At 44.0% G+C, this 24171-nt stretch overlaps 2 protein-coding genes across 3 annotated transcripts; both read left to right on the top strand.

Moving 5' to 3' along the window:
* Positions 1–29: 29 nt before the first annotated feature.
* Positions 30–6168, top strand: phpt1 (phosphohistidine phosphatase 1). The gene is made up of 3 exons (XM_014128645.3): positions 30–337; positions 5330–5457; positions 5612–6168. The coding sequence occupies exons 1-3, from the start codon at positions 172–174 to the stop codon at positions 5702–5704; spliced, it is 387 nt and encodes a 128-aa protein (XP_013984120.1). The 5' UTR covers positions 30–171; the 3' UTR covers positions 5705–6168.
* Positions 6169–7037: 869 nt separating this feature from the next.
* On the top strand, positions 7038–21092 carry mamdc4 (MAM domain containing 4). 2 transcript variants are annotated; one of them, XM_045689997.2, is made up of 29 exons: positions 7038–7214; positions 7811–7903; positions 8201–8362; positions 9329–9454; positions 9602–9838; positions 10014–10139; positions 10219–10377; positions 10476–10579; positions 11056–11211; positions 11403–11493; positions 11662–11778; positions 13491–13577; positions 13768–13905; positions 14041–14180; positions 14348–14456; positions 14600–14704; positions 14899–15033; positions 15208–15335; positions 15499–15712; positions 16281–16418; positions 17600–17727; positions 17954–18044; positions 18164–18313; positions 18531–18656; positions 18822–18946; positions 19480–19585; positions 19672–19877; positions 19992–20063; positions 20171–21092. In XM_045689997.2, the coding sequence occupies exons 1-29, from the start codon at positions 7160–7162 to the stop codon at positions 20204–20206; spliced, it is 3660 nt and encodes a 1219-aa protein (XP_045545953.2). In that variant the 5' UTR covers positions 7038–7159; the 3' UTR covers positions 20207–21092. The 2 variants fall into 2 exon arrangements, with proteins under 2 accessions (XP_045545953.2, XP_013984123.3); XM_014128648.3 differs by having other exon boundaries at positions 19989–20063.
* The last annotated feature ends 3079 nt before the right edge of the window (positions 21093–24171 follow it).

Raw genomic sequence — 24171 nt, 5'->3', positions numbered from 1 at the left:
TGACTAAAACTACAAGTACCATGATACCATCCAGTATTTCCGGAAGTGTGCTACGGACCTTTCCACGTTGATCATCGCAGGAAGAATTGTCTACTATTTCAAATTCAACCATTATCAGCTGTGCGAGCTAGCGAAATACGTTGCATTTCGTGGAAGTATTTTAGGGGAAAAATGTGTACTCAAACGAAGGCTGCATCCCTAATGGCGAACATTCCAGAGGCAGAAATCGACCCAACGGGTGTGTTCAAATACGTTCTCATTCGAGTACACAGTAAAGAAGACGGCGACGACTCGAGCGTAGATATTGTACGTGGATATGCCTGGGCCGAATATCATGGTAAGAGGACCAATAATTATGATGCTTTTTGTCTTTAAGTTTTAGTATGATTCATGTATATGTCACTGATCTAATAACTACACACTACTACTCGTACTGTGCTGGCAGTGACGATTGCGAGCCAGTAGGTGGGGCTTATGTCACTGAAAAAATATCTTGAGGTGTCAGTCAGTCCAGCCCCAACTGCACAGTGCACAGCTCCACTGGTGTGGCGACAGTAAATACACTACTTGACCAACAGTATGTGGACACCTGCTCGTCGAACATCTCATTCCAAAATCAATGGCATTAGTATGGGGTTTGTCCCCCCTTTGCTGCTATAATATTTATTTTTATTTAACTAGGCAAGTCAGTTAAGAACAAATTATTATTTACAATGACGGCCTACCAAAAGGCCTCCTACGGGGACTGGGATAAAAAAACGAAATGTATATATATTTGTGTTGTCTGTGCCCAATAATGTTTGTACCATGTTATGAGCTGCTACCATGCTGTATTGTCATGTGTTGCTCCCTTGCTATATTGTTGTCTTAGGTCTCTCTTTATGTAGTGGTGTTTTGTCATTTTATTTATTTATTTATATATTACTGCTCAAAAAATAAAGGGAACACTTAAACAACACAATGTAACTCCAAGTCAATCACACTTCTGTGAAATCAAACCGTCCACTTAGGAAGCAACACTGATTGACAATACATTTCACATGCTGTTGTGCAAATGGAATAGACAACAGGTGGAAATTATAGGCAATTAGCAAGACACCCCCAATAAAGGAGTGGTTCTGCAGGTGGTGACCACAGACCACTTCTCAGTTCCTATGCTTCCTGGTTGATGTTTTGGTCACTTTTGAATGCTGGCGGTGCTTTCACTCTAGTGGTAGCATGAGACAACCCACACAAGTGGCTCAGGTAGTGCAGCTCATCCAGGATGGCACATCAACGCGAGCTGTGGCAAGAAGGTTTGCTGTGTCTGTCAGCGTAGTGTCCAGAGCATGGAGGCGCTACCAGGAGACAGGCCAGTACATCAGGAGACGTGGAGGAGGCCGTAGGAGGGCAACAACCCAGCAGCAGGACCGCTACCTCCGCCTTTGTGCAAGGAGGAGCAGGAGGAGCACTGCCAGAGCCCTGCAAAATGACCTCCAGCAGGCCACAAATGTGCATGTGTCTGCTCAAACGGTCAGAAACAGACTCCATGAGGGTGGTATGAGGGCCCGACGTCCACAGGTGGGGGTTGTGCTTACAGCCCAACACCGTGCAGGACGTTTTGCATTTGCCAGAGAACACCAAGATTGGCAAATTCGCCACTGGCGCCCTGTGCTCTTCACAGATGAAAGCAGGTTCACACTGAGCACATGTGACAGACGTGACAGAGTCTGGAGACGCCGTGGAGAACGTTCTGCTGCCTGCAACATCCTCCAGCATGACCGGTTTGGCGGTGGGTCAGTCATGGGGTGGCACTTCTTTGGGGGGCCGCACAGCCCTCCATGTGCTCGCCAGAGGTAGCCTGACTGCCATTAGGTACCGAGATGAGATCCTTTTTTTGAGTGTGACTCCAAATCCAGACCTGGGTTGATAAATTGGATTTCAATTGATTATTTTTGTGTGATTTTGTTGTCAGCACATTCAACTATGTAAAGAAAAAAATATTTAATAAGATTATTTCATTCATTCAGATCTAGGATGTGTTATTTTAGTGTTCCCTTTATTTTTTTGAGCAGTTATGTATGTGTGTGTATACAGTTTAAGTTAGAAGTTTACATACACTTAGGTTGGAGTAATTAACTCGTTTTTCAACCACTCCACAAATTTCTTGTTAACAAACTATGGTTTTGGTAAGTCGGTTAGGACATCTACTTTGTGCATGACACAAGTAATTTTTCCAACAATTGTTTACAGACAGATTATTTCAATTATAATTCACTGTATCACAATTCCAGTGGGTCAGAAGTTTACATACACTAAGTTGACTGCCAAAAACAGCTTGGAAAATTGTCATGGCTTTAGAAGCTTCTGATAGGCTAATTGACATAATTTGAGTCAATTGGAGCTGTGGATGTATTTCAAGGCCTACCTTCAAACTCAGCGCCTCTTTGCTTGACATCATGCAAAAATCAAAAGAAATCAGCCAAGACCTCAGAAAAAAAAAGTAGACCTCCACAAGTCTGGTTCATCCGTGGGAGCAATTTCCAAACGCCTGAAGGTACCACGTTCATCTGTACAAACAATAATACGCAGGTATAAACGCCATGGGACCACGCAGCCGTCATACCGCTCAGGAAGGAGACCCGTTCTGTCTCCTAGAGATGAACCTACTTTGGTGTGAAAAGTGCAAATCAATCCCAGAACAACAGCAAAGGACCTTGTGATGATGCTGGAAGAGACCGGTACAAAAGTATCTATAGCCACAGTAAAACGAGTCCTATATCGACATAACCTGAAAGGCCGCTCAGCAAGGAAGAAGCCACTGCTCCAAAACCGCCATAAAAAAGCCAGACTACTGTTTGCAACTGCACATGGAGAAATGTCCTCTGGTCTGATGAAACAAAAATAGAACTGTTTGGCCATAATGACCATTTGTTATGTTTGGAGGAAAAAGGGGGAGGCTTGCAAGTCGAAGAACACCATCCCAATCGTGAAGCACGGAGGTGGCAGCATCATGTTGTGGGGATGCTTTGCTGCAGGAGGGACTGGTGCACTTCACATAATAGATGGCATCATGAGGAGGATAATGATGTGGATATATTGAAGCAACATCTCAAGACATCAGTCAGGAAGTTAAAGCTTGGTTGCAAATGGGTCTTCCAAATGGATAATGACCAAGCATTCTTCTAAAGTTGTGGCAAAATGGCTTAAGGACAACAAAGTCAAGGTATTGGAGTGGCCATCACAAAGCCCTGACCTCAATCCTATGGAAAATTTGTGGGCAGAACTGAAAAAGTGTGTGCGAGCAAGGAGGCCAACAAACCTGACTCAGTTACACCAGCTCTGTCAGGAGGAATGGGCCAAAATTCACCCAACTTATTTTGGGAAGCTTGTGGAAGGCTACTCAATGTTTGACCGAAGTTAAACAATTTAAAGGCAATGCTACCAAATACTAATTGAGTGTATGTAAACTTCTGACCAACTGGGAATGTGATGAAAGAAATAAAAGCTGAAAGAAATAATTCTCTCTGCTATTATTCTGACATTTCACATTCTTAAAATGAAGTGATGATCCTAACTGACCTAAGACGGGGAATTGTTACTAGGATTAAATGTCAGGAATAGTAAAAAACTGAGTTTGAATGTATTTGGCTAAGGTGTATGTAAACTTCTGACTTCAACTGTGTGTGTGTGTGTGTGTGTGTGTGTGTGTAATGACAAAACACATCACGACAAGCGAGACAACACACCACTACATAAAGAGAGACCTAAGGCAGCAACACATGACAACACTGCATGGTAGCAACACAACATGGTACCAACATTATTGGGCATAGACAACAAAACAAAGGGCAAGAAGGTAGAGACGATGCATAATTGCCTCCACTCTCCTGGGCAGTGATGTAAAAATACTTTGAAGTACTACTTATTTTTTTGTATCTGTACTATACTTTACTATTTTTATTTTTGACTACTTTTACTTCACTACATTCCTAAAGAAATAATGTACTTTTTACCCCATACATTTTCCCTGACACCCAAAAGTACTTGTTACATTTTGAATGCTTAGCAGTACAGGAAAATTGTCCAATTCAGGCACTTATCAAGAGAACATCCCTACTACCTGATCTGGCAAATTCACTAAACACAAATGCTTTGTTTGTAAATTGTGTTGGAGTGTGCCACTGGATATCCGTAAAATAAAAAAACAAGAAAATCGTGCCGTCTTGTTTGCTTAATATAAGGAATTTGAAATGAATGATACTTTTGATACCTAAGTATATCTAAAAACCAAATACTTTTAGCCTTTTACTGAAGTAGTATTTTACTGAGTGACTTTTACTTGAGTCATTTTCTATTAAGGTATCTTTACTTTTACTCAAGTATAAACAATTGGGTTCTTTTTCCACCGCTGCTCCTGGGAAGGCTTTCCACTAGATGTTGGAACATTGCTTTGAGGACTTCCCATTCAGCCACAAGAGCATTAGTGAGGTTGGGCACTGATTCAAATTCATCCCAAAAGTGTTCGATGGGGTTGAGGTCAGGGCTCTGTACAGGCCAGTCATGTTCTTCTACACCGATCTCGACAAATCGCGCTTTGTGCACAAGGCCAGATTCGTCCGTCGGACTGCCAGATGGTGAAGCGTCAGTCATCACTCCAGAGAGGCGAGCTTTACACCACTCCAGCCAACACTTGGCATTGCGCATGGTGATCTTAGGCTTGTGTGCAGCTGCTCGGCCATGGAAACCCATTTCATGAAGCTCCAGACGAACAGTTCTTGTGCTGATGTTACTTCCAGAGACTGTTCGGAACTCGGTAGTGAGTCTTGCAACCGAGGACAGATTACTTTTACGCGCTTCACCACTCGGCGGTCCCATTCTGTGAGCTTGTGTGGCCTACCACTTTGTGGCTGAGCCGTTTTTGCGCCTAGACGTTTCCAATTCACAATAACAGCACTTCCAGTTGACCGGGGCAGCTCTAACAGGGCAGAAATGTGACAAAATGACTTGTTGGAAAGGTGGCATCTTATGACTGTGCCACATTGAATGTCACTGGGCTCTTCAGTAAGGCCATTCTACTACCAATGTTTTCCTCTGGAGATTGCATGGCTCTGTGTTCAATTTTATTCACCTGTCAGCAACGGATGTGGCCAAAATAGCCAAATTCACTAATTTGAAGGGGTGTCCACATACTTTTGTAGATATAGTGTACATTCCTCATACAAATAACAGACTTTCACTGGGTTATTTTGCACATCAGTGCTTTTGAAATAGTGTATTTCGAGTATTTCCAAGTGATGGGTTCTGAAACCTTGAGTGCATTAATGATTTTGTGTTTTTGTCACTGCAGCGGATATCTATGACAAGGTAGCAGAGGAGCTTGAGAAAGGAGGGCACCTGGATTGTGAATGTATTGGAGGAGGAAGGATTAAGCACGACTGCCAGTCAAAGAAGATCCACGTCTATGGCTACTCCATGGTAAGAGAATGCAGAATAGTGTTGTTATTTCAGTGGAACTCGTACGTCTATTGATTGGGTTTTCTGATAATGCATGGCTGATATTACATCTCTTGAGGTTCGTTATTTCTTAGCAGCCAAGTTATCCTTTCAATTGCTTTCTTGTTCTTTGCAGGGCTTTGGCAAAGCAAATCACGCTGTTTCCACAGAGAAACTGAAGGTGCGCTATCCTAAATACGAGATCACCTGGGCTGATGAGGGATACTGACCTACACTGGACCCACCTCTGTGTTTGGACTTGGTTCAGGCCTAACTCCTTCCTGAGTGTGGGCCAACAGAACACCGCAAAACCTCAGTGGCATCACATTATGTGAGATCTGAAGACAAACCTGTCGGTACAAAGCTGGGACTAAGACTGACACATTACCTAGTTCATCGTTTCCCAAACTCAGTCCTGGGGACCCCAAGGGGTGCAGATTTATTTTTGTTGCCTTAGTATTACACAGCGTATTCAAATGATCAAATCATCATCCAGCTTTGTTTATTTGAATCAGCTGTGTAGTGCTAAGTTAAACATTTTGGGAAATGCTGACCTAGTTGCTGACTAATATACCCAGAACACTGCTTGATTTTGTATTTTGTTTCAGTGAAACAATACATGGAAAACATATTACTTAACAGGAATCTTTTTATGTTTAACCATAAAACGAATAAATGTTTACGTTGATTTAATACATTGTAATGTATGCTTTATTAGAATGAATTCATGTTAGTAAGGACATTTTATATCATACAATACCGGTACCTGAAAACGAATGAGTATGAAATTCCATCTCCGGTCATGGGGTCATAAAACCATTATCATGTTGAGCAATGTGGTTCAACATAGGGGAACTATAACACTCCATCTTTCAAATAGCTCCCTCCTGTTTCATAACAGATAAACGCATCTGTCATTACTTTTCTCTCTACTTTATCTCACTGTGTCTCTAACTACAGGAAGTTCATATGGTTTTGGGAGCCACTAAACTTCAAATTGTTGAGCAACTGCTACATGAGTGATTATAAATGTGGATATCAGATAAGGTCAGATGAACTCATTGATCTGAAATGTGTTAACTTCCGATGTTGCCATACAGGCACAGTGGTATAGTGGAGGGTAAATGCAGTTTACACCGCAATCAGTTTACCCACCTATTGTTTTTACCATTACATCACTGTATACATACAGTATACGGCAAGTCTACACTCAATCATGTACCTAAAATATACCTTGCTGTCAGTTTGTGCTACTGCCAATTCAATTATGTATCTATAGTGAATGTAAAGTATCAATATCACACAAGTTTGATACTTTCATAAAGGTATACATTGCAAATTAGTATCCTGTTCAGTATTCAGTGCCTTGACTTCAACATGCTCATCAGAGCCAAGTTTCTACATGGCAGCTCTGCAGTGCTCAGTGACATGAAGAGGAATTCAGGACCTTTGATGAATGCATTCAGCCACAATATTTAGTCCTGTGTTCAGTAAAGTGCCTTTAAACATGGAATGTGCTGTTTTACGACCGAAGGCTCTGACCGATGCAGGTGGATGTAAAGTCTATCTGTTATCTATCAGCAGATCAGAGGAGCTCACAGGCAGACTGTGGTTGTTATCACAGTCTAGTAGGTGCCAGGTGGTGTTCAGACGTCCACAGCTCCAGCAGAAAGAGAAGGGTAACATGGGATTTAACAGAGGGTTTTCAGCACTGGTTTTACTGCTGATGTTTCTCTGGGGTAAGAACATTGACACTGTAGTCTTCATGCAGTACTTTGCTAAATGTAGGCTAGTGTTTACTGAACTCACTGTCTGTGTCAGCAACAAGGAAACTTTTTAAATTCACAGTTATAAAGGAAGTGCAATATCGCTTTTGTTTTTGACTTAAAATAGGCTGTGTAGATCACAGGTGCATGATGGACCGAGGTCCTGTGGCTTCGTAAGTTACTGCTACCACAAAAATGGTTATTTATTGTGTACAGTGTTACTTTATGAAGTCTTGTGACATGGATTCTGTAATGCCTGCTATCAGGGACCTTGGATCGAACATTTCCATTTACCAGATTTCTGCACCGCATGGCCTTTGAGCCTGCGAACATTAGCAGCCTCATAAAATGTTGATTGTAATGGGTTCTGATAAGAGGGGAGGTAAGGGGTTAGTTACTGCCCGGATAATTCTAGCACATACTCAGGTCCAAGAATGGAAGATCCTACTGGGGCATTTATGCAATTGGCCACTTAAAAAATACAGATTTAGTTTTTTCTGCTTAAATCACTCTCCTACTGGTAGATGGTGATTCTTTTCAAAGTCAATGATGAGTCTGTTGTTTTGCAGCGATTGGCTCAGAGACACTTGCATGCCAGACCCCAGAGCTGAAGTGTGACTTTGTTTGTGACTGTACAGACTGCATCGATGAAGACGGCTGTGGTAAGACTCCCTCTGCTCTGACTGAGCCGGACAAATCAATTATAGTACCTGTGCTCCAGTGACCGTGCCCATTTGCCACTGAACACCAATCATGCAGCTCTGCCATTTACCAAACCTTATGTTATATCACTAGAACGGGATGGAAAAAGTTCAAGGTCAAGAAAAAACAATTTCCAAGAACACACACTGCAGCTCCCTCAGACCAACACATTGCAAAACAAGCTTTTGATTTTAAGTGATGCCTGTCTGCTTGTCTGTCTGCCTGTTTGTATCATGCGTGTTGGTGTGAAACCCAAGGCTACAGAGGGATGGACTTTGTGTGTGACTTTGAGGACCCAGATGTGTGTGGCTGGCAGGACCAGTCCTTGGAGAAGGCCTACTCCTGGGAGAGGCGTCAGAGAGGGGACACACTGCCAGACAGCGGACCCTCCTCAGACTTCACCATTGGCACAGCCACAGGTACACTCTCGACAGTACTAGAACACACAGATAGGTACTCAGTGCTTATGCACACTCCTGCTCTCTCAGTGAATGTACACTAATAAAAAAATGTTTTTAACACAGAGCTAAGAAGATTTGTATCACACACTACTAAAAAATGTAATTCACATCTTCTATTTAATTTTTTTATTTTATTTCAGCTTTATTTAACCAGGTAGGGCAGTTGAGAACAAGTTCTCATTTACAACTGCGACCTGGCCAAGATAAAGCAAAGCAGTGCGACACAAACAACAACACAGAGTTACACATGGAATGAACAAACATACAGTCAATAACACAATAGGAAAAAAATCTGTATACAGTGTGTGCAAATGAGGTAAGATTAGGGAGGTAAGGCAATAAATAGGCCGTAGTGGCAAAGTAATTACAATTTAGCAATTAAACACTGGAGTGATGGATGTGCAGAAAATGAATGTGCAAGTAGAGATACTGGGGTGCAAAGGAGTAAAGAAAAAAAAAAATATATATATATATATTAAACAATATGGGGATGAGGTATTTGGATGGGCTGTGTACAGATGCAGTGATCTGTGAGCTGCTCTGATAGCTGATGCTTAAAGTTAGTGAGGGAGATATGAGTCTCCAGCTTCAGTGATTTTTGCAATTCATTCCAGTCATTGGCAGCAGAGAACTGTAAGGAAAGGCGGCCAAAGTAGGCTTTGGGGGTGACCAGTGAAATATACCTGCTGGAGCGCGTGCTACGGCTGGGTGCTGCTATGGTGACCAGTAAGCTGAGATAAGGTGGAGCTTTACCTTGCAAAGACTTATAGATGACCTTGAGCCAGTGAGTTTGGCGACGTATATGAAGCGAGGGCCAGCCAACGAGAGCATACAGGTCGCAGTGGTGGGTAGTATATGAGGCTTTGGTGAATGGGGCTATTTGTGTGTGGGAGATTACACAATGACTGCGTGTTGTGTTTTCAGGTTGGTTTATGGGAGTGACCGAAGTGAAGGCACATTCTCCCAGCACTGCAGTGATGGCATCTCCAATGATGAAACAGTCTTCTCCCTCATGCCGAATGCACCTCAGATACTTCCTCTGGGACCCAGGTAATACAATAGCATTACAAAATCAAGGGTTTTACAGTAATATTTAGCTAGTTCTTCTGGTCAGTTTTAGCATGGGAAACACAGGGTTTAGCTGCTGTGTAGAATGAGGTCAATTCCCCCAAAATATAACCTTTATACTATTACCAGGGTTCACAGGGCTGGGTCCTGCCCCACTGTGGGCCTCTGTGTATAGGGAGGACAGCACCCAGCAGGCAGTGGTTTGGCGTCCTGAGAGCACCAGCGTGCGTGGCTGGAGGGAGGCAACCGTCTTCCTGGGACGCATCCCCACCAGCTTCCAGATCCGCCTCCACTCCCAACGCACCGAGGGGCGCCGCGGAGACGTGGCTATAGACCAGCTGCAGTTCTTCGACTGTGCCCTGCCTCGTGAGTCTCTCTCTTTTTCTGTCTTTTGATTCCTCTGTTTCTTTATGCTCTCTTCCTCAGATCTGTTATTCTGTGTCAGTGTGTTAACATCACTTTGAGTTTAGAGAGATTGCTCTTTTAACTCTTTCTCTCTCTTTCTCTCTCTCTCCCCCTCTACCTCTCTCTTTGTTCTCAGTGCCAGTCCCAGGGGAGTCGTGTGCTGCAGGGTTACTGCAGTGTAACAGGGAGGGCTGTGTGGAGCAGCATCAGGTCTGTGACGGCACTGATGACTGTGGTGACAAAACTGACGAGCAGAATTGTGGTGAGAGACACCTTATTTCATCCTTATTTTAACCCTCTTCCACTATTTTTATGAACTCTGTGTGGCTTTGTGTGTTTAGGAGGCTACTGGGGCTGTGACTTTGAGGAAGGAGTGTGTAACTGGGACCTGAGGACTCTCTCCACTAGTCTGAAGTGGACAAGGACCAGTCAGGCCAATATCTCCATGACAGATCCTTTTAAAGGACCTGGTAGAGACCATTCCAACAACACTGCATCGGGTACAAGCTCAATGTCATTATAGAAACATATTAATACTTGTTCTGTCCTGATTTTATTCCTCAGTGAGATGTCTTCAACTTGTGTTATTGCCCTGAAGGTCACTTCCTGTATGTCACTGTACCTGAAGGCGGGCTCAAATCTGATTGGACATCCTTTCAAAGCCCTCTACTGGAACCAACCAATAGCACACATCCATGCAAGGTATGCACTAAGGCACAACAAGGCTTCTCCAAAACACCCCTCTATCATGCTGTCTCCACACACACACATGGCTTCTACCTTGGCAGGCCAGTCTTTTGAACTTTATACGCACATTTACATTTGAACATTTTTGCCATTTAGCAGACACTCTTCTCCAGAGTGACTTACAGGAACAATTAGGGTTAAGTGTCTTGCTCAAGGGCACATCGGCAGATTGTTCACCTAGTAGACTCGGGGATTCAAACCAGCCACATTTACATTACTGGTGTAAGGCTACCAAACGCACATCACACATACACACACTATATCATCACTCTGACAGTCATCATATTGCTAACCTCTCAGTCAAGGTAACAATAGTTGAATCAATCATTATGTTCACTTTAATGACTAATTTACTACAGTCTGTAAAGTTATAGATACTTCTCTTTAATGTGAGCAAAAACACCTAAATGAACGTCATGTCTGCCCTGTAGATGGTGATGTACAGCCACCAGTTTGGGCCCAGGTCTGGAGGCCTGTCTGTGCTGGTGGCAGACACTGAGATCTACCCGGTGTGGCAGAGAGGGGGTGCCCTAGGGGACCTCTGGGTCAAGGCTGAGGTGGAGATCAATAGCAACACCAGCTTCCAGGTGAGTGGACTGGATAGAGCTTGGTGGACATAAGCAAAGCGTGGACATCTGTTCCAGATGTTTTTCCAGATAATCAAAGAGCTTTACATTGGACGAGGGACAGTATTGGTATAAAAGCCGGTTGAACACTGACCACCTTTTCATTTGCATATTGTTCTCTTTCTCCTTTTAATGACTTTCATCTGTCTTAGCTTGTGTTTGTGGCTGCGATCCGAGACAAGGAGTATGGAGGGGTTGCTATAGATAGCATTATGATGTCTCCTACCTGCCGTCTCTCTAAAGGTGAACCAAATAAACACATACAAGGAAGGTATTTTCTGAATCACACAATGTATACTGAACTACTAATAATGTTAACCAACAGCACAGTGCAATATGGTCATAACATAGCATGTATACTGCATCTACTTACCCGCTCACTCTGTCCCCTTCCCACCTTTCCTCTTGCAGGAAATGTCACATTAGCAAATTTCCCCAAACCTCCTGGGCATCCTTGCACTAGCGATACCAGTAAGATCTGTGACTTTCATGAAGACTGTGCGGATAAAGATGACGAGGCCAAGTGCGGTGAGTACTCTGCGTTTACGATGTATGTATTATTGTAGGTGTATTATACAGTTGAAGTCGGAAGTTCACATACACCTTAGCCAAATACATTTAAACTCACTTTTCACAATTCCTGACATTTAATCCTAGTAAAAATTCCCTGTTTTAGGTCAGTTAGGATCACCACTTTATTTTAAGAATGTGAAATGTCAGAATAATAGCAGAGAGAATTATTTTATTTCTTTCATCCCATTCCCAATGGGTCAGAAGTTTACATACACTCAATTAGTATTTGGTAGCATTGCCTTTAAATTGTTTAACTTGGGTCAAACGTTTCGGGTAGCCTTCCACAAGCTTCCCACAATAAGTTGGGTGAATTTTGGCCTATTCCTCCTGACAGAGCTGGTGTAACTGAATCAGGTTTGTAGGCCTCCTTGCTCGCACACGCTTTTTCAGTTCTGCACACAAATTTTATATGGGGTTGAGGTCGGGGCTTTGTGATGGCCACTCAAATACCTTGACTTTGTTGTCCTTAAGCCATTTTGCCACAACTTTGGAAGAATGCTTGGTGTCATTGTCCATCTGGAAGACCCATTTAAGACCAAGCTTTAACTTCCTGACTGATGTCTTGAGATGTTGCTTCAATATATCCACATAATTTTCCCTCCTTATGATGCCATCTATTTTGTGAAGTGCACCAGTCCCTCCTGCAGCAAAAGCACCCCCAGAGCATGATGATGCCACCCCCGTGCTTCACGGTTGGGATGGTGTTCTTCTGCTTGCAAGCCTCCCCCTTTTTCCTCCAAACATAACGATGGTCATTATAGCCAAACAGTTCTATTTTTGTTACATCAGACCAGAGGACATTTCTCCAAAAAGTACGATCTTTGTCCCCATGTGCAGTTGCAAACCGTAGTCTGGCTTTTTATGGCGGTTTTGGAGCAGTGGCTTCTTCCTTGCTGAGCGGCCTTTCAGGTTATGTCGATATAGGACTCGTTTTACTGTGGATATAGATTCTTTTGTACCTGTTTCCTCCAGCATCTTCACAAGGTCCTTTGCTGTTGTTTTGGGATTGAGTTGCACTTTTCGCACCAAAGTACGTACATCTCTAGGAGACAGAATGGGTCTCCTTCCTGAGCTGTATGACGGCTGCGTGGTCCTATGGTGTTTATACTTGCGTACTATTGTTTGTAGAGATGAACGTGGTACTTTCAGGCATTTGGAAATTGCTCCCAAGGATGAACCAGACTTGTGGAGGTCTACAATTGTTTTTCTGAGGTCTTGACTGATTTCTTTTGATTTTCCCATGATGTTAAGCAAAGAGGCACTGAGTTTGAAGGTAGGCCTTGAAATACATCCACACCTCCAATTGACTCAAATTATGTCAATTAGCCTATCAGAAGCTTCTAAAACCATGACATCATTTTCTGGAATGTTCCAAGCTGTTTTTGGCAGTCAACTTAGTGTATGTAAACTTCTGATACAGTGAAGTGAAATAATCTGTCCGTAAACAATTGTTGGAAAAATGACTTGTGTCATGCACGAAGTAGATGTTCTAACCAACTTGACAAAACTATAGTTTGTTAACAAGAAATGTGTGGAGTGGTTGAAAAACTAGTTTTAATGACTCCAACCTAAGTCTATGTAAACTTCCGACTTCAACTGTATTTGTATTATTTGTCAAAAAATGTTTAGTGTGAATCTGCATGTTCTTAGTGTGTGTGTTTGTGTAGGGGACTTCTCCTATGAGAAGGGCAGCTCTGGATGGACAGACAGCAGCATTGGAAGCCAGCAGTGGGTGCTGAATGACACCCCCAAAGGTAACTTTTGGACAGCGGAGTGTGTGCGTGCGTGCGTGTGTGTTCGTGCGTGCTTGCTTGTGTGTGTTATGCATATCAAGATACTATAAGGTATGAGTGGCCATGTCTGGTCAGCTGTACATTTTGTTTAGTTTGTTTTTCAGTATAGTGACAGACCTCCACCTCTCTCCATCTCTCTCTCTGCCCTCAGACAAGTACCTGTTTTTAGCTGAAGCCCCAGGGCAGCAGTTGACTGAGGCCCAGACACGCACCCCTCTCCTGGGCCCCTCGGGGCCAGCCTGCACCCTCAACTTCTCCTACTCCTTGACCAGCAAGAGCAATCACACCGGTAACACAGCCTCAGCCACCTGCAAGCAAACCCTAACAATCCCCTTAACCAAAACCTATGTCCCTCCTACAGTTCAGGACATCTGCCGCTCCTTGTCTTTACCTCTGCCTCTTTGTTCCCCGTTCTCTCCCCTAGGTGAGCTGTCCATCCGGGTGATTGACAGTCTGTTGGGCAGTCTGCCCAGGCTGTGGGAGTTCAGTGGGAAAACAGGATCTGTAGAGGGGGTGTACCAGCAGGCGCAGGTGTACATCGGAGCCAGGGATCACCGCTTCCAGGTATGATACCTTCAGGACATGCTTATAGTTTGGTTTGGGGGACCTTGTTTGTAGCCAGTAATTATCTTGTATTATCTACTACCGTATTTAATGTATTCCTTTTTTTTGATGCTGTGGTTACTCTTTCTGGTATTTACTCTTTCTTTCACTGCCCCTCTCTTTCCAAGATGGAATTTGTGGCTCGTGCTAGGAAGTTGTGCCCATGTGCCAGAATAACTGTGAAGGATGTTCGTTTCATTAACTGTCACACTCAGTATTTCCCATCCTCTCCCACAGGTAAGCAATTTATGTTTCAGTTTGAACAAATATTGTTTTGTTGTGATCATTTGGTATTTCAGTATGGTCACACACATCCTGTATAGTATAAAGTATTTTATTTAGTTGATTTTCTGCTGATATGATTTGTTTCTTCTGGACAGCTCTGTCATGTAACTTTGAAGAGGGACTGTGTGACTGGTACCAGGATCAAACGGACAACTTTGACTGGAGCCTTCTCACAGGGATGGACCATTCCATTGGAGTCGGTACTAACATGACCTTACACCTGCATAGAATAGTCAGCTAGGTTCACATAACCACTTACCAGTTTTACATTCTAAACATGTCGTACTTCTCACATAGTAGCATTACTCCAAGTGTTCTCTATGTAAACAATGGACCTGATCATTAAGTCATTAGATGTCTATAACGCCTTAATTAATCATGTCTTTGATTACAGGTAAAAGCCTTGCTGTAGACGTATGGAACCCCTTGTTACGGGGTGTGTCTGGCCGTCTGTTATCGTACCGTCAGCCAGGCACCTCCGGACATCACTGCCTGTCCTTCTATTATAAGCTCTACGGGCCTGAGACAGGTGAGGATGAAGGGCTCTCCTTGACTTCCAGAGGAGTCACTCCTGAACACAGTGAAAACCACTTTCGCATCCTATTTCTATCTCCCTCTTCTCTTCCTCTCACATCCTCTTCCTATGTTTTTACTCCTTCTCTCTCAACTCCCCTCCGTTTCCCCCTCTCTCTATCCCTCTCAGGTGCACTCAGGGTTAAGTTGCGTGATGCCTACGGCGGTGTGAGTCTGCTATGGAGCCGCAGCGGTGCCCATGGCAACTTCTGGCATGAGGGACACTGTCCAGTATCTGAGCAGCTGACTAGCTTCCAGGTATGAGTGGGTTCAATACAGGCTTTAGGTCCAGTGACACATAAACATGAATAATAACAAAAATAGAATATGTCTGTTCATGTTGACATTGATATGACACTTCCATTTCTCTCCACCCCTGTTCCCCTCTCCTTCCTCCTCTCTGATTCACAAACACACACAGCTGATATTTGAAGCAGTGCGCTCCGGCTTTGACGGGCAGGTTGCACTAGATGACGTGGCATTTGTGAACCGCCCATGCACTGTGCCCAATAAGTGCTCCTTTGAAGGCCAGCAATGCGGCTACACCACCACTGGCACTGCCCGCTGGCTCCACACTAACTGGCAGTCCTCCAACACTGGGCCAAAAACAGACCACACGCTGGAGACAGTGATGGGTGAGAGAAGGAGAGAGAGAGAAATAGAACAACAAAAGGAGATCATTTGTATTTGTATTTATTATGGATCCTGCTGCTTTTCCTGGGGTCTGGCAAAATTTCACAACACCATGTGTGCCCTCAAGGCCCTACTCCACTACCACATATCTACAACACAAAATCCATGTGTGTGTAGTGCGTATGTTATCATGTGTGTGTATGCATGTGTCTGTGTCTATGTTTGTGTTGCTTCACAGTCCCCGCTGTTCCATAAGTTGGTATTTTTAATCTGTTTTTTAAATCTGATTCTACTGCTTGCATCAGTTACTTGATGTGGAATAGAGTTCCATGTAGCCATGGCTCTATGTAGCACTGTGCGCCTCCCATAGTTTGTTCTGGACTTGGGGAGTGTGAAGAGACCTCTTGTGGCATGTCTTGTGGGGAATGCATGGGTGTCTGAGCTGTGTGCTAGTAGTTTAAACAGACAGCTCGGTGCTTTCAACATGTCAATACCTCTCAGAAATACTAGTAGTGAGAGATACAGAGATACATGGAATCTACTTAAACATATCCTATTGTTGGTCCTTAGGGTACTACATGATGGCAGACAGTGATGTGGAGATCCTACCACAGGGCAGTGTGGCCACCCTTACATCCCCTGTGCGAGTTGGCGTGGCACAAACAGAGTGTGTTCACTTCTGGTACCACATGGGGGGAGAGAATCCTGGTGAGTATATACCTTTTACAGTACATACCCACCCTCAGTCACACATCACACTTTGCATGCTGGGGCCTCCAGAGTGGCGCAGCGGTCTAAGGCATCGAAGTGCTTGAGGAGTTACTATGGACGATGCACAATTGGCCAAGCGTCCGGGTCAGGGGAGGGCTTGGCCTTGGCCTTGGTAGTTACAGTCTTGTCCCATCTGCAACTCCCGCTAGAGCGCGATGGGATAAGGACATCCCAGCTGGCAGTTACAGTCTTGTCCCATCTGCAACTCCCGCTAGAGCGCGATGGGATAAGGACATCCCAGCTTGGCCAGCTGGGATGTCCTTATCCCATCGCGCTCTAGCGGGAGTTGCAGATGGGACAAGACTGTAACTACCAATTGGATATCACGAAAAAGGGGTAAAAGTACTACAAAAAAACATGTGCTCCACTTCAGAGGGTAGTGCGTACGGCCCAATACATCACTGGGGCAAAGCTGCCTGCCATCCAGGACCTCTACACCAGGCGGTGTCAGAGGAAGGCCCTAAAAATTGTCAAAGACCCCAGCCACCCCAGTCATAGACTGTTCTCTCTACTACCGCATGGCAAGCGGTACCGGAGTGCCAAGTCTAGGACAAAAAGGCTTCTCAAAAGTTTTTACCCCCAAGCCATAAGACGTCTGAACAGATAACCAATGGTTACCCGGACTATTTGCATTGTGTGCCCCCCCAACCCCCTCTTTTATGCTGCTGCTGCTCTCTGTTTATCATATATGCATAGTCACTTTAACCATACATCCATGTACATACTACCTCAATTGGCCCGACCAACCAGTGCTCCCGCACATTGGCTAACCAGGCTATCTGCATTGTGTCCCGCCACCCACCTCCCTCCAACCCCTCCTTTTACGCTACTGCTACTCTCTGTTCATCATATATGCATAGTCACTTTAACCATACCTACATGTACATACTACCTCAATTAGCCCGACTCACCGGTGTCTGTATATAGCCTTGCTACTCTTATTTTCAAATGTATTTTTACTGTTGTTTTATTTCTTTACTTACCTACACACACATACCTTTTTTTCACACTATTGGTTAGAGCCTGTAAGTAAGCATTTCACTGTAAGGTCTACACCTGTTGTATTCGGTGCACGTGACAAATACATTTTGATTTGATTTGTGTGTGTTCCATTTTAGGTTTGCTGACTGTGTACATGAAGCCAGTGAAAGGAGATAGGGTGAAGATCTTCTCCAACAACCTGGACCAGGGAGATGTCTGGCGCCATGGCAACGGCAACATCAGCAGCACCATCACAGACTGGCAGGTAGTGTACATGATGTCATGTGATCAAGCTACTGGTCAGACACTGCAAGCACCGAAAGGTCAGATGTAAGCAGCCTAGTTGGGCCAGTAACCGAAAGGTCGCTGGTTTGAGTCCCCGAGCCGACTAGGTGAAAAATCTGTCGATATAGACTTGTGCAAGGCACTTAAAATTGCTCTGGATAAGAGTGTCTGCTAAATGACTGAATTGAAAATTGTTTGTGTTTCAGTTGGAGTTTGAGGTGCAGGGAGCAGGTGGCAAAGGCACTCAGGTCTCAGTTGATGACATAATTTTCTCAAACCATCCTTGTCAAACACTTGGTCAGTACTTTACACATACACACACACAAACACAGAGAGAGAGAGAGGAGAGAGAGAGAGAGAGAGATAATTATTCTTATTGTGTGTGTTAGTGACATGCATGCTGGTGTGTTTGTCAGGTACTAAGTGTGACCTGGAGATGGATATGTGTGACTGGACCAACTCTCAGAACCCTGAGCTAGACCAGTTGGACTGGGAGCTGACCAGTGCTGAGGCAGAGACCCACTACCCCACCCCATCCCATGACCACACCCTTGGAACAGAGAGAGGTGACACACTGACACATTTAAATGCATTTACTGTAAGCTAAGGTCTTCATTAAACCTAATGGTAACACTTTACTTAAAGCATGCAGGTATGAAGCAGTTATAATGCATTATAAGATTCGTCATAAGCATCAAATTGGCCTCTGAAATCCGACTCTTCCAGATTAGAATGTATGTTCTGATTGGTCCCAGTCTTATTGTCCTTGTGTCCATTCTGCAGGTCACTTCCTGTTCCTCCCCAGTAGCACCAGGGACACAGCCAAATACAAGGCCTGGTTGCTGAGTCCTCATCTGCCCTCCACCAAGGGCACCTGCCTGCGCTTCTGGGTGTACAAACCAGTCACCCGTAAGACCCAACCTACACCACTGGACTTCACCACCACTGCTGTCTTAACTCTATCAAACAACCTGCCTTACCTGTCTGTTTCTATGTGATGATGCCGACCATGATGGTGATGATCCTGGTTGCCAGTTTGTTAATGTCGTTATATTCCATACTGTGTCCATGCAGATGGTAGTCATCTGAAGGTGTGGAGGCAGTCTGAAGGGAACCTGAAACAAATGTTGAGTGTGGAAGAGGTGGGAGCAGTTTGGTCACGCTTCAATGTTGACATCACTTCTACTAATGAGTATCAGGTCAGACATCACACAAACACATACACACACACACACACAACACAGGTGTGGTTCTTGAGTTTATTAAGCAATTAAGTCCCCTACCCATCATGCTTCAGGTCATGTATAAAAATGCCCAGTTGCCCATTATTATGGCTACCATGGCTAGAAGAAGAGATCTCAGTGACTTTGAAAGAGGGGTCTCAACGGAGCATGGGGGGTTTAAAGTGTGTGTTTGTGATCGTGTACGCGTGCATCTCGGATTCTCGGTCACAAGATTTGAACCAAATTGAACACTTAGGGGAGATTCTGGAGTGACGTCTGAGACTACGTTTTTCACCGCCATCAACAAAACACCAAATGCTGGATTTTCTCGTGTCGCATCCCTCCTATGCCAAGGCACATTGGAGTTGTTCGGGCTCATGGAGGCCCAACGGCCTATTAAGACACTTTTTTTTGGTGTTTACTTTATTTTGCCAGTTACCTGTATATATTGTTTCATATTGTATTATTGCAAGGAAGGGTTGTTGTTCATTGAGATTGTGTGTTTCTAGATTATATTTGAGGGTTTCAAAGGATACACTGGAGTCGTGGCCCTGGATGACATTGACTATGACATAGGATTCAACTGTGCTGGTGAAGCAAAAGACCCACTAAGACGTAAGCAATATCGTTTTCATGGCTCATGCCACTCGCCAGGCCTGGCTGAGCAACCCTTGTCTAATAACACCTTATGTCCAATACAGCCACACCAGAACCAGACAACACAGGAGGTATTGCAGCTTCCATCATCGTGGTACTGCTGCTGCTGGCCACTCTGGGAGTGTTGCTGTACTACTACCTGCGCACACAGGACAAAACAAAGGCAATGACTGGCGGAGCTGTGGAACGATCAGTGTCGCCTTCCGCTATCGAAGGCATTGCCAACGACATGTATGACCCACACCTCACAGTGAGTATTATGGCTTGGGGTTTTTTCACCTGGTTCAAGGAACGGCTCCAGGTGTTTCTAACGTGAAATATTTGTACATTTTGTTGTCATTCTCCTTGTGTCCATTTTCAGCAGGACCGAATGACCGTGTCTCCAGTTCCGGCACAACCAATGGCGGGGGACTTCACTAATGAAGTATGCTTCTCTGTAAGTACATGTCCCACTTTCAATCAATGAACTTCTATTTACTTATTTATTCTATTCTAATGTGTTCTGTGAATAACCTACAAATATATGTTTTTGTGTGTCTGCAGGATTCCACAGAATTAGTGAGGAAGGAGATGGTGTAGAAGGGGAGACTGCTGCCTAGTGGTGGCTTTGTGAAATTAAGGCGATATCACAGCAGAAGAACTGCTTGTGTCGTCTTGCACCTGACACACACACACACACACACACACACACACACACACACACCTGGATATCAGGATAGAATCGACTTGCTAACTGTGAGTGAATGGCTATAGCATCCACTGCACACCTTCACAAACCCTACACACAAACACACTCACTCTCATCCATGTGCCATTGCAATCAATGAAGCAGCTGCAGATTTGACTGACTGGGTCCTGAAGTCTGGGACTTCTGCTGGTGGACTGTCAGGATAGTTGGAGGTCAATGAGATGAGATGGCTCACTGTATGCAGTTCTAGCTGCCAAAGCATGAAATTGCCTCTTCGGTCTTCAGAGACAAGACAGACACTGCTCTGCTATGGTAATTCTACTAATAATGAGTTAGATGAAGTAGAAATGAAGAACACTCTGACAAAAATGTCTGTCGCAGAATCCTATCTGTTGGCTACAGTGCTAAATTGTACTTCTAGCTTATTCATATGAGAGCCATGCTATATAGCTGTTTATAAACAGTCATAGAAGACAGCTGGTTAAGCTTCAAGTAAGAGAGACAAAGACAGAGAAAGGGATTTGATACCCTATATTAGAACCTGTCATAGAGAGGTGCCTTGTTGCAATTTGCTTCCAAATAGAGTGCTGATGTTCTAGGGCAAATAAAAGACTAAAAGGAAAATATAATGATGAGCATGTATTTCCAAGCAAAATGGTATTGAAATGTAGCTTAGTTGTATGTTTTGTGATGATGAATATTACTAATTAAAACACAAAATGTCATGCACCATATTGCATCAGTTCAGTTTTACAATAAATATCACCATTCATTTGATTATGAGGCTATTGCATATCTTGTGACAAGTAACATACATGGTAGATATATTAAACTAAAACCAGTCAGATCTATGTGTAGCCTAATTATGGGTCTAATGTGTAATCATAAGGTAAGTAAATTGCATCATGTTATTTCTCTTGGCTCCCTGATCAAGAGTCCAGATGGCTTTGCCCTGGTCAAATGAGATTGATCCAAAAAAAAACAAAACAGATGGACAAGGGAATCACGACACGACATCCCACCCTAGCAACCGCCATGTCTCCACGGCAACATCCTCCCCTGTCCTCTTCGGTGGCATCAATAGTATTACAAGCATAATGGTCACTTGCACAGTAGCATGTTTTCGATTAGATGACCAACTCATACAAAGATGGTTGGGGTACACACTGTATTGATAGGTGTGGAGGCATCATTCGGCTGTAGCCTAGTCTATAGTGAGATTAGCACGGGTGGGGTAGGCTACACAGTGACAGCGCACACACCCATAGATGTGGGTGGTTATTAGGCGCAAATTAGGAAGGAGCAGGACTCGAGAAAATCTCGGTTGCAATTCCATTAGGACAAATTATTTCATTGCTCTCGAGAATAAACGGAGTATACCACGCGCGAACCGATTCTGGCCCCCGCTCCCTGGACAACCTCCTTCCCAGGCTCGCGCCATACGTCCTCTTCGAATACCTGCACAGCAGCCCGTTACCGTTCGTTCGGGATGGATCCCGCTGTTCTCATCTTCCTGCTGTATATGATGATAGCTCATGAGCTGGTCTGCGGCTGGTTGCAGTACCGGAGACAAGCTGCCAAGCCCCGCAAACGAGCCGGGCCGATGTGGAGTAGCAGGTAAGGGCTATGTGTATGCTATTATCGGATGAATAACAAAATGCATCAATGGTAGTAGACTATGGCTATTATAATTAACTTTTTTTGTGTTTGAAAAACTAATATTCATCATTACAGGCTATTATGCAGTTATTACAATACAGCATGACAAAAACATTATTCATTCAGCTGTTACTCCCTCCTCTCTACCCCTCAGTGCCCGAGTTTGCCCTAGTAGCTGGCGGGTCAGTAGCCAGCCTTGCAGGACAGATAGAGGACGAGACTGGAGGAGGGCTGCTGGGAAGAGTGGGCGGCGGATTGTCAGAAAGGCCTGAGCTGGAGAGAGCATCTGTTGAGCAGAACTTCAGACAATTCCACAACCCCAGAGTGGATTCTTGGACTGAAAGACCTCTTCTTGTCTTGAACTTGGAACTTTGACAGGTTTGAAGAGCTTGATCTGCTGCAGCATCTCTTTGCTGTGATTGAGCAGCACATTGTCCATTGGGATTTGGTAAACACAGCCACGGAGTCTAAACTCCGGAGAACAGTACAACATGAGGAAATGTCTGTGGATGTGTGGAAACTTTGTCTATTTATTTGTTCATCTATATTGTCATAGTCCTATTTTATCATGTTATTTGGTGATGTTTGTATTCCAAATCAGCTGTTATCCTCCCTTCGGGATCTGTATTTTAGACCACACCTCCAAAAGAATGCTATATATTCCATCAGATCCATCCAGGAATTGTAAGTGTCCTTTTCATTTAGAAACTTCATTCTTTCTCAAAGAGAAAAACAAGAACTGTTTGTCAGGCCATGTTCCCACCTATGTAGAGACCAGCAGGTGTGTTTACTGTGGATGTGGCTCTAATAAAATGTGTATAACACACACTTCTGAAATGAACCATTGAAAGACTGTCTGTGATGGAGCAGCAAGTATACTGAACAAAATAATAATGCAACATGCAACAATTTCCGAGATTTTACTGAATTACAGTTAATTTAAGGAAATCAGCCTATTGAAAAAAAAATTATTGGGCCCTAATCTATAGATTTGACTGGGAATACAGATATGCATATTTTGGTCACAGATACCTTTTTTAAAAAAGGTAGGGGCGTGAATCAGAAAACCAGTCAGTATCTGGTGTGACCACCATTTGCCTCATGCAGCGTGACACATCTCCTTCACATTGAGTTGATTGTGGCCTATGGAATGTTGTCCCTCTCCTATTCAATGGCTGTGTGAAGTTTCTGGATATTGGTGGGAACAGGAACACGCTATTGTACGTGTCGATCCAGAGCATCCCAAACATGCTCAATGGGTGACATGTCTGGTGAGTATGCAGGCCATGGAAGAACTGGAACATTTTCAGCTTCCAGGGATTGTGTACAGATCCTTGCGACATGGGGGCTGTGCATTATCATGCTGAAACATGAGGTGATGGCGGCAGATGAATGGCACAACAATGGGCTTCAGGATCTCGATATGGTATCTCTGTGCATTCAAATTGCCATCGATAAAATGCAATTGTTTTTGTTTTCCATAGCTTATCCCTGCCCATACCATAACCCCACCGCCACCATGGGGCACTGTTCACAACATTGACATCAGCAAACTGCTAACCCACACGATGCCATACATGTGGTCTGCGGTTGTGAGGCCAGTTGGACGTACTGCCAAACTCTCTAAAATGATGTTGGAAGCCATATATGGTATAGAAATGAACATTCAATTTTCTGGCAACAGCTCTGTTGGACACTCATGCAGTTAGCATGCCAATTGCGCTAAAAACTTGAGACATCTGTGGCATTGTGTTGTGTGGCAAAACTGCACATTTTAGAGTAGCCCATTATTGTCCACAGCACAAGGTGCACCTGTGTAATGATCATGCTGTTTAATCAGCTTCTTGATATCTCACCTGTCAGGTGGATGGATTATCTTGCCAAAGGAGAAATATTCACTAGCAGGGATTTAAACACATTTGTGCACAACATTTGAAAGAAATCATTTTTTTGTGTGTATCCACTAGGCTTTCCAGCCTAGTGGAAAGCAGGTGCGTTTCATAAGGAGCCGTCCTCCGTACTGGCCTGTAATGTGTGCTCTTGTGCACTGAGCTGCATGGATCACTAAACGGCACTAGTCCTCTCTCAGCAGATGGCCCGCCTGCGACAGCACAGGTGGGTGCTCATGTTTATTTTCCATGGGAAGGAAGCATTTGGCTGCCTCAGTCTTCCTGGTTCAAAGGTCCATGCTTGTCGA

The sequence above is a fragment of the Salmo salar genome, chromosome 11 (genome assembly GCF_965601325.2).
Source record: "Salmo salar chromosome 11, fSalSal1, whole genome shotgun sequence".
NCBI classification, from domain to species: Eukaryota; Metazoa; Chordata; class Actinopteri; order Salmoniformes; family Salmonidae; genus Salmo; species Salmo salar.
Note: the sequence above shows the minus strand (reverse complement) of the source record. Positions and strands in the feature narration are given on the sequence as shown.

Bases quoted from the DNA above. Each gene is read 5' to 3' on its own strand.
- phpt1 (XM_014128645.3), top strand. From the start codon at position 172: ATGTGTACTCAAACGAAGGCTGCATCCCTAATGGCGAACATTCCAGAG. The intron at 338-5,329 runs GTAAGAGGACCA...TTGTCACTGCAG, and splicing joins TGCCTGGGCCGAATATCATG to CGGATATCTATGACAAGGTA. The intron at 5,458-5,611 runs GTAAGAGAATGC...TGTTCTTTGCAG, and splicing joins ACGTCTATGGCTACTCCATG to GGCTTTGGCAAAGCAAATCA.
- mamdc4 (XM_014128648.3), top strand. From the start codon at position 7,160: ATGGGATTTAACAGAGGGTTTTCAGCACTGGTTTTACTGCTGATGTTT. The intron at 7,215-7,810 runs GTAAGAACATTG...GTTGTTTTGCAG, and splicing joins ACTGCTGATGTTTCTCTGGG to CGATTGGCTCAGAGACACTT. The intron at 11,779-13,490 runs GTGAGTACTCTG...GTGTTTGTGTAG, and splicing joins AGATGACGAGGCCAAGTGCG to GGGACTTCTCCTATGAGAAG.